The following is a 13132-nucleotide window of genomic DNA, read 5'->3' on the forward strand; positions in this document are numbered from 1 at the left end:
GCTGGGATATGCTCCAGCCTCCTTTGACCATGATTAGGATAAACAAATACAGTTGATCTGAATTGAACAATTGAGAAATACAATGGATGATCTGTGGTTATGCTTTTTGAGCTGGGAAACAACAATTCAATAATGTCTGGGTTGAAGCAAACCTATATTTTAACGTTGTGTTTAGAAGTTAATGAGAAGCTCAGAGCAACAGTTCACACAAACACTTCTCACTTCCCCATTTACAAATTCGGCAACATTTTACATATGATCACAGAGCGCAGTTCTGGCGAAAAGTGGGCAGAGGTATGATATTGTGACTGTCTGTGGCTGTCTAAACTTGTTGCACAGCTGAGCAGCTTTTTGCAAAAAAAATTGGTATCAACACAGTATATCCGTTTTCATTTATTTCAGTAACAGTGGGTTGATGGTTCCATATTCTAGGCTGATGAGAGCATGCAAGCTAATAACTGGTTGTAAATTACACATTACTTCAGATGGTGTCTATAAAAATATTCACCCCCTTTTTCCTGTTTCCCAAAATTGAATAATTGTCAATGTGATGGTATAATTATGAAAAATGATGTGAGGTGTGGTGGCTTTAGAGTCATTTGAAGGCACATTTGACTCAGCAAGGTACAAAGCAATAACATGAAATGTAACTTATGACTCCTACTTTTTTATTGTTTTGAGAAATTATGTGACTACATTGATGGAAAATAGGTACTGAGTGGAACAATTTATTTGTGTGTGTGTGAACAATTATTCAATTTTGGGAAACAGGAAAAAGGGGGTGAATATTTTTATAGACACCATGTGTATCGTGTGTATCACCCATACTCTTCACCAACCCATTCACATGTGTTTCTGTTCCTTTATTTGGGGTTTTTGTTCCTCCCACTCTAGCACATTTTATGACTGTCCTGCTTGTCATGTGCATTTTCTTCAATGTCACCATGATATGATGATTATGTGTTTGTTAGTACTTTTTGTATTGCAATACACTGCGGATTGGCCTTGATCCCTACAGTGCATGACCCCAGAAAACAACATTTGGCCTGTATCCCACATGTTGGGAATTAGGGAAGATAATTTGACATTATATTGTTTTAGTCACAGTAGCTGTAGGTTAAACATGTTTAATACAAGAGCTACAGTATCACTGAGCATGGCTAAAGTTGAAGTAAGCAATCTAGACTTATATCTGTGTGCTCTCTCAGTTTGAATCCCTCCCCTCTACACCTTAGCCTCAGAAGTGAAGACTGTCACAGTTCAATATTTAGCTGAAAAGTAGGACAGTGAACGTTTTTTCCAGAAATGAAACTAAAAAAAAACAAACAGCTGTTACTCAAAATTATTTTAATTGGTTCTTATATTTCAAGTATTTAAAGTTTTGGACAGTCTATACATGAGTATGCATTTCATTTTTACGTGCAAACCACTAAACTACACAGTATTTTTCATACATAAAATCAGACAGACACCTGTGTTGTCTTTGTTGATGCTTTATTGGCAGATTTGGAAAGAAGCAAGAGAAAAGAACACTTCTCACAAACAAATATTTGGAGGACTTAGAACAAAAATTGAGAACATGTGCAATTATTGTTGTAAACAAAAGTCAAATGAAGACATAGTAACAGTGTGAACAATGCAATTAACTACATGCAAGATAATCATAAAATTAAATCCTAATTCTCTGATCACCCCATCTCAAGTCAACAAGTGACCTTAACCTGACTGACTGACCTTCCCCTCTGTCTCTCCAAGAAGGACCCCGTTTCTAGTGTGGAAGACCTTGGCCAAAGAGGAACTTATTGGGGAGGGGATGTATTCTTGACATTGGTCACCACCAAGACTTGGTGCACATTCTACTATGTAGGAGAAGAAGAAGGTACCGTGCTTTAACATGCAGCTGTCGCTCACTTTTCCTTTATGCAGATCAAATGAACACCCACCAAGCAGATCACTGTTCCAGTAAGAATCCTCATCATAAACACTAAACGTAAGTTGGTTTTTCATGTTAATGACGATGGGTCCAAACTCAAATGTCTCTGGCCATTTAGGATTGTCATTGTCACCTATGATGACAGTACGCTTAATCTTATCACCATAACTAACCTCCACTGAACCATCTGTCTGAGTCCACTCATCACCATAAAGACCTTCTGCATAGAGCCTGAAAACCTTTAATGTTGCAAGACCTTTCCCAACAGGACAGCAGTTTGACTTGATATTCTGACTACTGTTGCAAACACAAGCACAAGGATCCCTTTTGCTGGATCTGTGCCCAATCTTACAGGTTTCTGAGCATTTTTTCAACACTGCATTTTTCTTGATGTACTTCTCCACCTCTTGCTTCAGTCCGGCTCTGGCAATATGACCAGTTGGCAGTATGGTGTGCAGGGGATTAATGTTGTATCGGACCACATCAGGTGTGGTTTTCAGTGAGCTAAGCCAGTTACTATAGACAGAGGGGTTTGATTGGCCTTCAAAGAGGATATCAGCCTCGTTGATGTTTCCACCAATGATCTCTGTGGTACGTTCATTAAATGTGCTGCTGAAACTTTGACTAGAGCCTAACTTCTGCTTCTTTGCCTGACAGTGTTGGTACTCAGCCTTAATGCTAGCAGTACTTGCAAAGCTAGCAGAGGCCTCGACTGACAAACAGTCTTTGACGTCTGTTGCAGACAGTCCACTCATGGTTGTCTGGCAGGTCCGGACAGCAGTGCTTGCTTTTATTTCCCCTCCCAGAGACACTTGTGTGATGTAATGTGTACCATATGTGTCGATCAGACTGCGATATGATGGCTCTGTCTTACGTGAATAGGACGGAAGGGAGTCCACAGCTGATTCAAAGTCATGACTCAGTGGAGGTTTTGTTGCCATTCTGTAGCTGTAAAACACAAGGATAATATACATAAGTTACTGTCGATTGCAGTATTAAGTATTAAGATTACAGTAATGTTCATATTTGTCACTTTAAGCATGAAATTAATGATATAAAAGACAAATATCTGTGCACATACTCACCGGTAGAAGCTACAGTATACAGAATGGCTAAAGAAGTTGTAGTGGTCTTGTTTCGACTTTTGCATGGCAAAGGTAGATTCTTTGGAGTGGGAACCTCCAAAACCAACACCAAGAGTGACAGATGGATCTACAGGGATTTCAAGGCCAATTTTCCAATCATTGGACACGGATGATGTAGAATCATTGACAAGAGTTTCGACAGAATCATACTGGATACCGGAGACCTTTAAACTGCACTTGGGGAGGGTTCTCCAGTCCACCATGGCAGCTGGAACCTTCTGGCTCTCTCTATTCATGTAGCTGTTTGTGTACAGCCTGCAAGTGCCATTGCCAAGCTTCCATGTTTCAGAGTCGATGACATAGGCACCTTTCCGCTCCATTGTGACGATGTCGAAGCCTTCTCCACCCAGATTGTAACCAGGGACAAAGTGAGCGTTTTCACATTGCTGCGGTGTACCAATGAAGCTTACACTGGATGGAAGACACAGAGGACTCCATGCCCAGCACAGGAGCATGAGATGCCACAGCCTTGCCATCTGTATGGAAGAAATAAATAGGCACAGAAGGTGAAAGGCGTGAACACAGAATCAGTTACACAATGCATGTAATGCATCAATATACATTGGATATCACTAAACTAATGACTGAGGAATAGGATATACTATGCTATAGTCCTCTGTCTACTATACTAGATAGGAGAGAACTCAGGGGTCTTACCTCGGCTGTTGACAGCAAGCTCTGTTTAGTAACTTACAATGCCTGACCCATGTTATAGTGGTAATGTGGAGGTGGAGTCTTGATTGTTTGCCTATGTGATTCTCACACATTTTATAGGTGTGTCTGTGTGAGTGTGAGTGTGTGTGTGTTCTGTGTGTCAACTGTTGTTGACAGTACTAAACATTCATCAAGCAATTCAAAGGAGAAATATCTGTCCTTAAGTTGTATCAATAAACAGCTTGTGTTCAAGTTAACTTACTGCATTGGAATATAAAGAGCAATGTATAAGGTCAATGCCTCTGTTTGAAAGCCAGTCATTAAATTAAGATTTACAGTATATCACGTTTTATGGTATATTTTATAATGTGTAGGTGTATAGACCTTTTAAAACATGTTTCTGTTGAAATAAATATACCTATAAAGTAGTTATGTATCTTTTACGTTTGCCCTCTCATGGACATAATGCCCAGAAACATTTTTTTGGTCAGTTTTGTCAGCCCTAACTATGTGTGCCCTCTTGACTTTTGTTGTTTCCTTGCATTTGTATGATTATGCATTTCAATTGTACATGTAACCACAAAACTACACAGTATTTTTATTACAATAAATCACACTGACACCTGTGTTGTCTTTGTTGATGCTTTATTGGCAGAGTTTTTTAACTAACAGAAGCAGAAGAAAAGAACATTTCTCACAAACACATGCAGTATTTGGATTACATTTGAGAAATTGAATATGTGTAATTATTTTGTTAACAAAAGTCAAATAAAGAAATAGTAACAGTGTGAAATATGCGATTAACTAGATGCAAGATAATCATAAACTTAAATCCTTATTCTCTCATCACCCCATCTCATGTCGACCGCTGACCGTAACCTGACTGACTGATTTAGCATTCCTCTTCCCTGTCTCTCCAAGAAGGACCCCGTTTCTAGTGTGGAAGACCTTGGCCAAAGAGGGACTCATCGGGGAGGGGATGTATTCTTGACATTGGTCACCACCAAGACTTGGTGCACACTCTACTATGTAGGAGAAGAAGAAGGTACCGTGATTTAACATGCAGCTGTCGCTCACTTTTCCTCTACGCAGATCAAATGAACACCCACCAAGCAGATCACTGTTCCAGTAAGTATCCTCATCATAAACATTGAACGTAAGTTTGTTTTTCATGTTAATGACCATGGGCCCAAACCAGAGGTGGGTAGTAACGAGTTACATTTACTCCGTTACATTTACTTGAGTAAGTTTTTGAAAATTATACTTCTAGGAGTAGTTTTAAATCACTATACTTTTTACTTTTACTTGAGTAGATTTGTGATGAAGAAACTGTACTCTTACTCCACTACATTTAGGCTCCCATGAGCTCGCTACTTTTCTTCTTACCTCTTTGGTATTTTACGCGTCATTGTTTTTATCCCCCCGCGTACGCCTCATTTTAATGTTTCATTTTGACAGAGAGAGAAACTTCCGCTAAAGGCTCTACCACGTGACTGTGTTTCACCAATCAAGCGTAGTTGTGCAGTCTCGTCACGTGACCGTACTCAATCTCAGCGCCGGGACCGGACCATGGATGTATTAAGAGAACGGACGGGTCAGCTTTACAGTTGTAGCAAAGTCGTAGTTCAATCAACCCAGGGTTTCCCAATCTAGAGACGCACACGTTCACATAAAAGAGGCGATGTTTGCACAACATGACCGATAGCCACATATTTTTACATAAGAAGAGCAAACTATAATTCTACATAAATATCAAGAACACAGACACGGTTTTGCTGGCAAAACACAATACCATCACTGCTTCCTAAAACAGGACAGCTGGCAAAAAAAGGCGACACTGTAGATGCGTAAATCACAACACCCAGCATCACTTCCCTATCAGTCAGGCACAAGATCTGACCATAATTACACGTTGCCTTTCCATAAACTGTTGTTGCTTTAGCCTATTTGCAGTTGCAACCCTGGCAGTGACCATGAGAGCAAATAAAAAATATATAAAAAACATAATTCAAACCGCTGTGCGCATTGGCGACACACGGTCAAGAAGCCAAGAAATAGCCAATATGTAATTCCCTCCCATTAAAATCTATATATTTCATAAATATATCCATCAGGGAATGTTAACGGGGTTGTCTGTCTCTAAATGTTTTTTGTATGAGCGCACCCCTCTCGCTCTCTCCCCCCCTCTCGCTCTCTCCCCCCCTCTCTCTCTCTGCTCAGAATTCGAGTATTGATTGGTCAGTAGGCGGTGCTTTTACACCGGTTCATCTCTGATCTCCAACCTGCTCCCGACCAGGTTAGGCGTTCAGCATATTATGTTACAACGGCGATTGAACCCGGTATCAAGTGATCCACCTTCGTGATACAGAAAATCCTGGTGAACCTTAAATTACCTCGTTAATCCCAAATCTTGCTTTCTAGTCCAGGCCTCTGGCCTCATAATGAAAGCATGTTTACCTTAGTAAAACTGAGAAACAGCAGCTCCATTACCTTGTTCTAGTTCTGCCTGTAGAGCCTGGTAAAAAAGTATAAAGGTTTGGAAATTTGTGTTACTTGTAGGGTTGGGTACCGAAACTCGGTGCCAATAGGGAACCGGTGCCGACGTAAACGGTAGTAACGAGACCGAATAAGAACGAAAGTTTCGGTGCCTCATTTCGGTGCTCAACTTTACACTACACCTGACAGCATGTAACGTTAGCCTACCTTTAGCTAGCAGCTGGATTAATCACGGTTAAAATGCTGACAGCTAACGTTAAACAGTGTAAAGTGTGACTGTACAGCGGGATGTAACAGTCTGCGCAGCAGCTGCCGTTGTCGAAATTAAACAACACAGACGGTGCGTTCACTTGCAGCTGCCATTGTCGGAATTAAACAACACAAATTCACTTAAAACAGGTAGCCTCGTGGTGCATTCACAGTAATTGTAAAATACCCTTTTCCCATCTGGGGTTCAACAGCAATTTACTGGTGAAATAAGTTATTGTTATAGTTATTACATTATTATTAAATCTTTAATTTTGACCATGGCCTTAGCAATAAACAAGTCACTGACTGTTGTTTACTACCCTTATTTTTTTCTTCTTTTTTTTTTTTTAACTTTATTGAAAAGTACCGGTTCAGGCACCGTTTAGGCACCGGCACCGTTTTAAAAGTATTGATTTAGCACCGAATCAAAAAAAAAACCAAACGATACCCAACCCTAGTTACTTGTGCTTATTTATTTTTTATGTATTATTATTTTATTGATTTTATTTTTTAAGTAGGCTACTTGAATTTACCTGGATTATTTTAATTTAAGCTATTTTGTAATTAATTAATTAATTAAAATTTATTTTATTGATTGGATGAACTATAATTTGCCTAAAGATGATTATTTTGTATTTTTGTCCATCTGATTGAATGCTTGTGTTAAAAAATAAATCAGACATTACTCAACAGTTACTCAGTACTTGAGTAGTTTTTTCACCAAGTACTTTTTTACTCTTACTCAAGTAATTATTTGGATGACTACTTGAGTCATATTATTCTGAAGTAACAGTACTTTTACTTGAGTACAATTTTTGGCTACTCTACCCACCTCTGGTCCAAACTCAAATGTCTCTGGCCATTTAGGATTGTTATTGTCACTTATGATGGCAGTACGCTTAATCTTATCACCGTAACTAACATCCACTGAACCATCTGTCTGACGCCACCTGCCACTCCCGGACCCTCAAGTGTCCAATCCCACCGTAGTTCAACATCACGTCTCCTTAAGTCCTCTTAATATTAATATTTCCTCATTTATTTCATCAACACATCCATTTTTCAATTTTTAGACCAGGTTTTTCCTGGTCTGTGGCGGAATTGTTTTCTGAAACTGAAAAATAGCACCAGGGAACATTTGCGCCTGAACACGCCTCCTCTTTTTGCTGAACCGCCCCCGGGAGCGCAAATTCATTCCCTAATTTACCGACGTGCGTCTGTGGAGGGAAAAGTCCGCTGTGCATCAGGTGCAAAATAGAAATGATACATGCGTCAGTGTAAAAAGTCAATTGCGCTGGGTGAAAGATAGGGCCCTTAATGTTGCAAGACCTTTTCCAGCAGGACAGCAGTTTGACTTGATATTCTGACTACTGTTGCAAACACAAGCAGAAGGCTTTTGCTGGATCTGTGCCCAATCTTACAGGTTTCTGAGCATTTTTTCAACACTGCATTTTTCTTGATGTAATCCTCCACCTCTTGCTTCAGTCCGGCTCTGGCAATATGACCAGTTGGCAGTATGGTGTGCAGGGGATTTATGTTGTATTGGACCACATCAGGTGTGGTTTTCAGAGAGCTAAGCCAGTTACTATAGACAGAGGAGTTTGATTGGCCTTCAAAGAGGATGTCAGCTTCGTTGATGTGTCCACCAATGATCTCTGTGGTACGTTTGTTAAATGTGCTGCTGAAACTTTGACCAGAGCCTAACTTCTGCTTCTTTGCCTGACAGTGTTGGTACTCAGCCTTAATGCTAGCAGTACTTACCATGCTAGCAGAGGCCTCAACTGACAAGACCTCGGCCCGCTATGAGCTACATGGAGCTCCGTCATGGCCGGCAGCCCGCGGTGCTCGATACTCGCGCAAAGTCACCGTTTCTGGGTGACTGGACCACCAAACGCTGCTGCCCTGACAGAGCTCCAGGGCCTGCAGCTCGGTGCTCTCCCTCCCCTCTTCCTGCTAAATGGCCGGTGTGTGTGAGTGAGAGTGCGGTCAGCGAGCTTGTTACGCCCGCAATCTCTTACCACAGGTTCCAGTTAATCTTATAATGGATGTGTGTTGAGTTATTTAAACAAACGATCAGGGAAATAAACGCCTTTTGTCCGCGAGTCTAATTGATAGAGCCCACGGCTTGATGGAGCTCTATCAATGAGAGCTAGCTAGCTAGCCTCCTCCTAGACCTCTGAAATTCACAAAAATGCATTAAATTGAAATCGGACAAAAGTGTTAGCTAAGCTTTGTAAGGCCTTAGGGTAGCTGTGATATACATCCCGTGATGAAATTCAAACTGTAAATATACTCTAGTTATGCCAAAAGGGTAGCTAACTAGCTGCAAGCTTTAACCATAGGATTGAAGGGACACTAGCAGCTAAAGAAACCGCAAATGTTCACAAAAATGCATTAAATTGAAATTGGACACAACTGTTAGCTTTGTAAGACCTTGGAGTAGCTGTAATATAAGTGGAGTGATGAAATTAAAACTGTAAATATACTCTAGTTATGCCAAAAGTGTAGCTAACTAGCAGCGAGCTTTACCCATAAGATTGAAGGGACACTAGCAGCTTACGAAACTTTAGGTTACTTAATGTAACCCCGGTTCTTTGATAACAGAGTGAGGTGTTTCACTATGGGAATCGCCTCGGCGTGACCAACTAAGGAAGCTCCAATGACACCACGTCTGTGACAGACAGGTCGAACTGTGCCAGGGCAACGCCCCCTCATATAATCACAGTCGACCGGCTCCTTGCAAATCATTCCAGATAGGTTTCTTTCCGTGTCTCTGCAAGGAGGGACGTGTTGGTGAAACACCTCACTCTGTTATCAAAGAACCGGGTTTACGTTAAGTAAACAAAAGTTCTTTTTCTAACTTTGTTCGGTGTTTCACTATGGGAGATATAGATCACTCCCGGATTGCCTGAAATCTCCCGAAGCCAAATAATATTGAACCGAGAGTCACACTAACCCCGGCGCCATAACCTCCAGCACAGCCTGTGCCAAGGACAGTCCGGAAACATTGAGCCTGTAAAACCTCACAAAAGTGTGAGGTGTAGCCCTGCTCGCTGCCACACAACTTTCCTTCACTGACACACCCCTAAAAAGGGCCCATAAAGTGGCCATGTCCCTTGTGGAATGAGCTCCCAGACCCTGTGGGGCCTGTAAACCTTTAAACTCAACACGTCCAACACGACCTACAAATCCCACAGAGGAACCAGGGGCCTGGAAACTGGGAGCTTGCGGCGTGCCCCTTTTATGAAGCGACAAACCAAGGGATGTTGCCCTGCTGGCTTATCCCCAAAACCTACATGGCAAGCTGAGACAGCAGCCAAGTACACCTTAATTGTGGAGAAAGCTTTCCCTTTATCCATCAGGTACTGCAGGAAACATAGCAGGTCCACCACAGAACACTGGTAAGGGATGGTATCCCTATGTTCGCACCACTCCTCAAAAACCCGCCACTTCCCGCTGTAAAGAGCGCGGATGGACGTGGCCCTTGCGCTTTGAATGGTATTAATGACTCGTTCTGGCAGGCCTGATGCATTCAGGTTCCACCTCTCACGGGCCAAGCCCAGAGCGCCACGCGGTATGGGTGAGGGTGGTAGATCTCCCCGCCCGCTTGGGAGAGAAGGTCTCTGTGAATGGGGAGAGGCCATGGCTTTCCCGCCAGGAGCTGCATTATCTCTGCTACCCAATGCTTGGACAACCACCACGGCGCTATCAGGATTAGCGAAAGGCCCTGAACTCTCACCCTCGCCAGGGTGGGGGAGATCAGACTGAGGGGGGGAATGCATAGAGTAGCATGTTTGGCCACGGGTTGGCTAGAGCATCCACACCCAGCGGTGCATTTACGTCTGCCAGAGAGAAGAACATTGGACATTGTGTTTTCTTGCGAGGCAAAGAGATCTACGGCTGCCTGACCGTATCTCTGCCAGATCAGTCCCACCACCTGTGGGTGGAGAGTCCACTCCCCGTACAATGGGTTTCCCCGTGACAGAAGATCTGCACCCCTGTTTAGAATGCCTGGCACGTGTGTTGCTTGAAGAGACAGCAGTCTCCCGCTGCTCCACAAAAGCACTGTGCGAGTCAACTTGTGCAGCTGCAGAGAGCGAGTGCCGCCCTGGCGGTTGATGTACGCAACTACTGTGGAGTTGTCTGTTTTCACTAACACATGACAACCTTGGAGAAAGTGCAGAAAATGTTTCAGAGCCAGAAACACCGCCATAAGCTCCTAGACATTTATGTGAGCCTGGGCTAATCTCCAGCTCCGTGTGCCATTCACTGTTCTCCCCAACAGTGTCGCTCCCCATCCTGACAGGGAAGCGTCCGTTGTCATGGTTACTCTGGATTACACTAGAGATGGTCCAATACCATTTTTTGCTTCCCGATACCGAGTACTGATCCGATACCAGTGGGTCATATATTTTATTATGTTTTAACAATTGTATACAACTATCCCTGTATGGATGTGATATGATATAACAGCTGTATACTACAATCCCCGTATGGATGTGATATGATTTTTATCTTTGTTGTCTGTCTGGCTCAGGTTAAACTCTTTGTAAAACATGAACAAACACAAACAATGAATGTCGTACAACTTTCTTATATTCTCGGTTATAACGGAAAAAGAACATAAATAAACTACTTTAACGTAGATTTTCTTTAGGGCTTTATTACGTGGTATCGGATCGGTGCATAAACTCCAGTACTTCCCGATACCGATACCAGCGTTTTAGGCAGTATCGGATACCGATACCGATGGTATCGGAACATCTCTAGATTACACCGCCCCTAGCGGGACGCCCAATGCGAGCTCCGCCGTGTCTCTCCATAAGCGGAGGGCTGATACGCACGCATGGCGTGCTTCTCTGCTTTCTGTGTGTCACTGCTCGTGGCTTGTGGGGTGGTTCCCGACAGACATGGGTCATTACTGTTGGCCACAGCCACTCTCAGCCGCCTTTCCAGTATCTTTTCAGTCATTGGCGCGCAGTGGGCGCATGACTGGGGGTCAGCCAGCGCTGCCTGAGCATGTTTAATGCTCATGCAGGCTATGCACATCGGGTGAGGGTCCCTGCCCGAGATGGATGCCCTGCATGACGCGGGGCACAGGCGGGATACAGCCTCCCTAGCCTTCGGCTCCGGCCCTTTGGCGGGGGCCGCTGCTGAGGACATGGTGCTGGAAAGGAATCAGATCAGCGTAAATATACAACCTTAGCAGGCGCGTTGTAACACGTTAGCCTGTCGGCAAGATTAGCACACAGGGTTTAGCCCGAGCTAACGTTATTAGTGTACCATAAGAGTTAGCTCGTCGTAACACGTTAGCTCACTCCAGGTACCTGGTTAGGCTAACAAACAAATGCTAACCAAAAAACCCAGGGAGGCTCGCCGTAACATGGTAGCCAGAGGGTAAAGAAGTTACACAGCTAGCTACCGATAAACAAATACCGACTAGCCAAAGAAGAAGCAGTTCGCCTTGACACGGACAGTTCTTCAAGTGTGTAACCACCAGGTAAAACTTCTTACTTACTCAGCAAATCCAGACTGGGTCGGGAACTGCGTTCGGCGACGTAGTCCTTAACAGTCCATCTGTGAACTGTTAGCAGGCAACCAACCAAGCTAGCCCAGAAGCGCTGAGGGAGCTTAGTATAGTATTCTTCACGGGAAGAAAGCGAGAATGATTTGCAAGGAGCCGGTCGACTGTGATTATATGAGGGGGCATGGCCCTAGCACAGTTCGACCTGTCTTTCATGGACAGACGTGGTGTCATTGGAGCTTCCTTAGTTGGTCACGCCGAGGCAATTCCCATAGTGAAACACCGAACAAAGTTAGAAAAAGAACCCTTCATATTCAAAAAAATGCATTAAATTGAAATTGGACACAACAGTTAGCTTTGTAAGACCTTGGGGTAGCTGTAATATAAGTGGCGTGACAAAATTTAAACTGTAATTAAAGCTGCAAGCAGCGATGGACGGGCCTTCGCGCCCCAATGCGCGTCGGGGTTACTGGCGGACGCCGCTCCTTGCGACCGTGCACTCAGACACAGCAAATCATCACCAATGAAAAGGAAACTCCCTGCTGAGTTCAATGACACCTCAGACAAGACTCTACCTTAAACAGTTCAAATGTTATGAAAGGGGGCGTGGCTTAAGCATGGGGGCTGGCCAAACCATCACCAATGAAGAAGGCACTTTCTGATGAGTTCAATGACACCTCACACAAGACTCTACCTTAAACGGTTCAAATGTTATGAAAGGGGGAGTGGCCTGAGTAAGTGGGCATGGTTAAAGTATAGGGGGCAGCTCAGTATCACATGACGAACACATTATGGGCCCTATCTTGCACTCAGCGCAATTGCCTTTGTACACCGACGCATGTATCATTCCCATTTTGCACCCGAAGCACAGCGGACTTTTCCCTCCACAGACGCACGTTGGTAAATTAGGGAATGTATTTGCGCTCCCGGGGACGGTTCAGCGAAAATGTTCAGGCACAAATGTTCCCTGGTGCTATTTTGCGGGTTCAGAAAACAATTCCGCCACTGAAGGAAAAACCTGGTCTAAAGTCAGTGGCGCTAGTCTAAAGTCAGTGGAGTGTTATTCAGATGATATTTTAGGGCGCATGCTTGTCCATAATGTAGCGTGTGCACAACGTACATACACGTTGC

The 13132-nt window shown here is 43.4% G+C and overlaps 1 protein-coding gene across 1 annotated transcript; it reads right to left on the reverse strand.

The window, feature by feature from the left end:
* Positions 1–1625: 1625 nt before the first annotated feature.
* LOC114572175 (perforin-1) lies at positions 1626–5204 on the reverse strand. The gene is made up of 3 exons (XM_028603659.1): positions 5119–5204; positions 3019–3554; positions 1626–2881 (listed from the first exon to the last, which is right to left on the reverse strand). The coding sequence occupies exons 2-3, from the start codon at positions 3552–3554 to the stop codon at positions 1717–1719; spliced, it is 1701 nt and encodes a 566-aa protein (XP_028459460.1). The 5' UTR covers positions 5119–5204; the 3' UTR covers positions 1626–1716.
* Between the last annotated feature and the right edge of the window lie 7928 nt (positions 5205–13132).

Source organism: Perca flavescens, chromosome 2 (genome assembly GCF_004354835.1).
Source record: "Perca flavescens isolate YP-PL-M2 chromosome 2, PFLA_1.0, whole genome shotgun sequence".
Classification (NCBI taxonomy): Eukaryota; Metazoa; Chordata; class Actinopteri; order Perciformes; family Percidae; genus Perca; species Perca flavescens.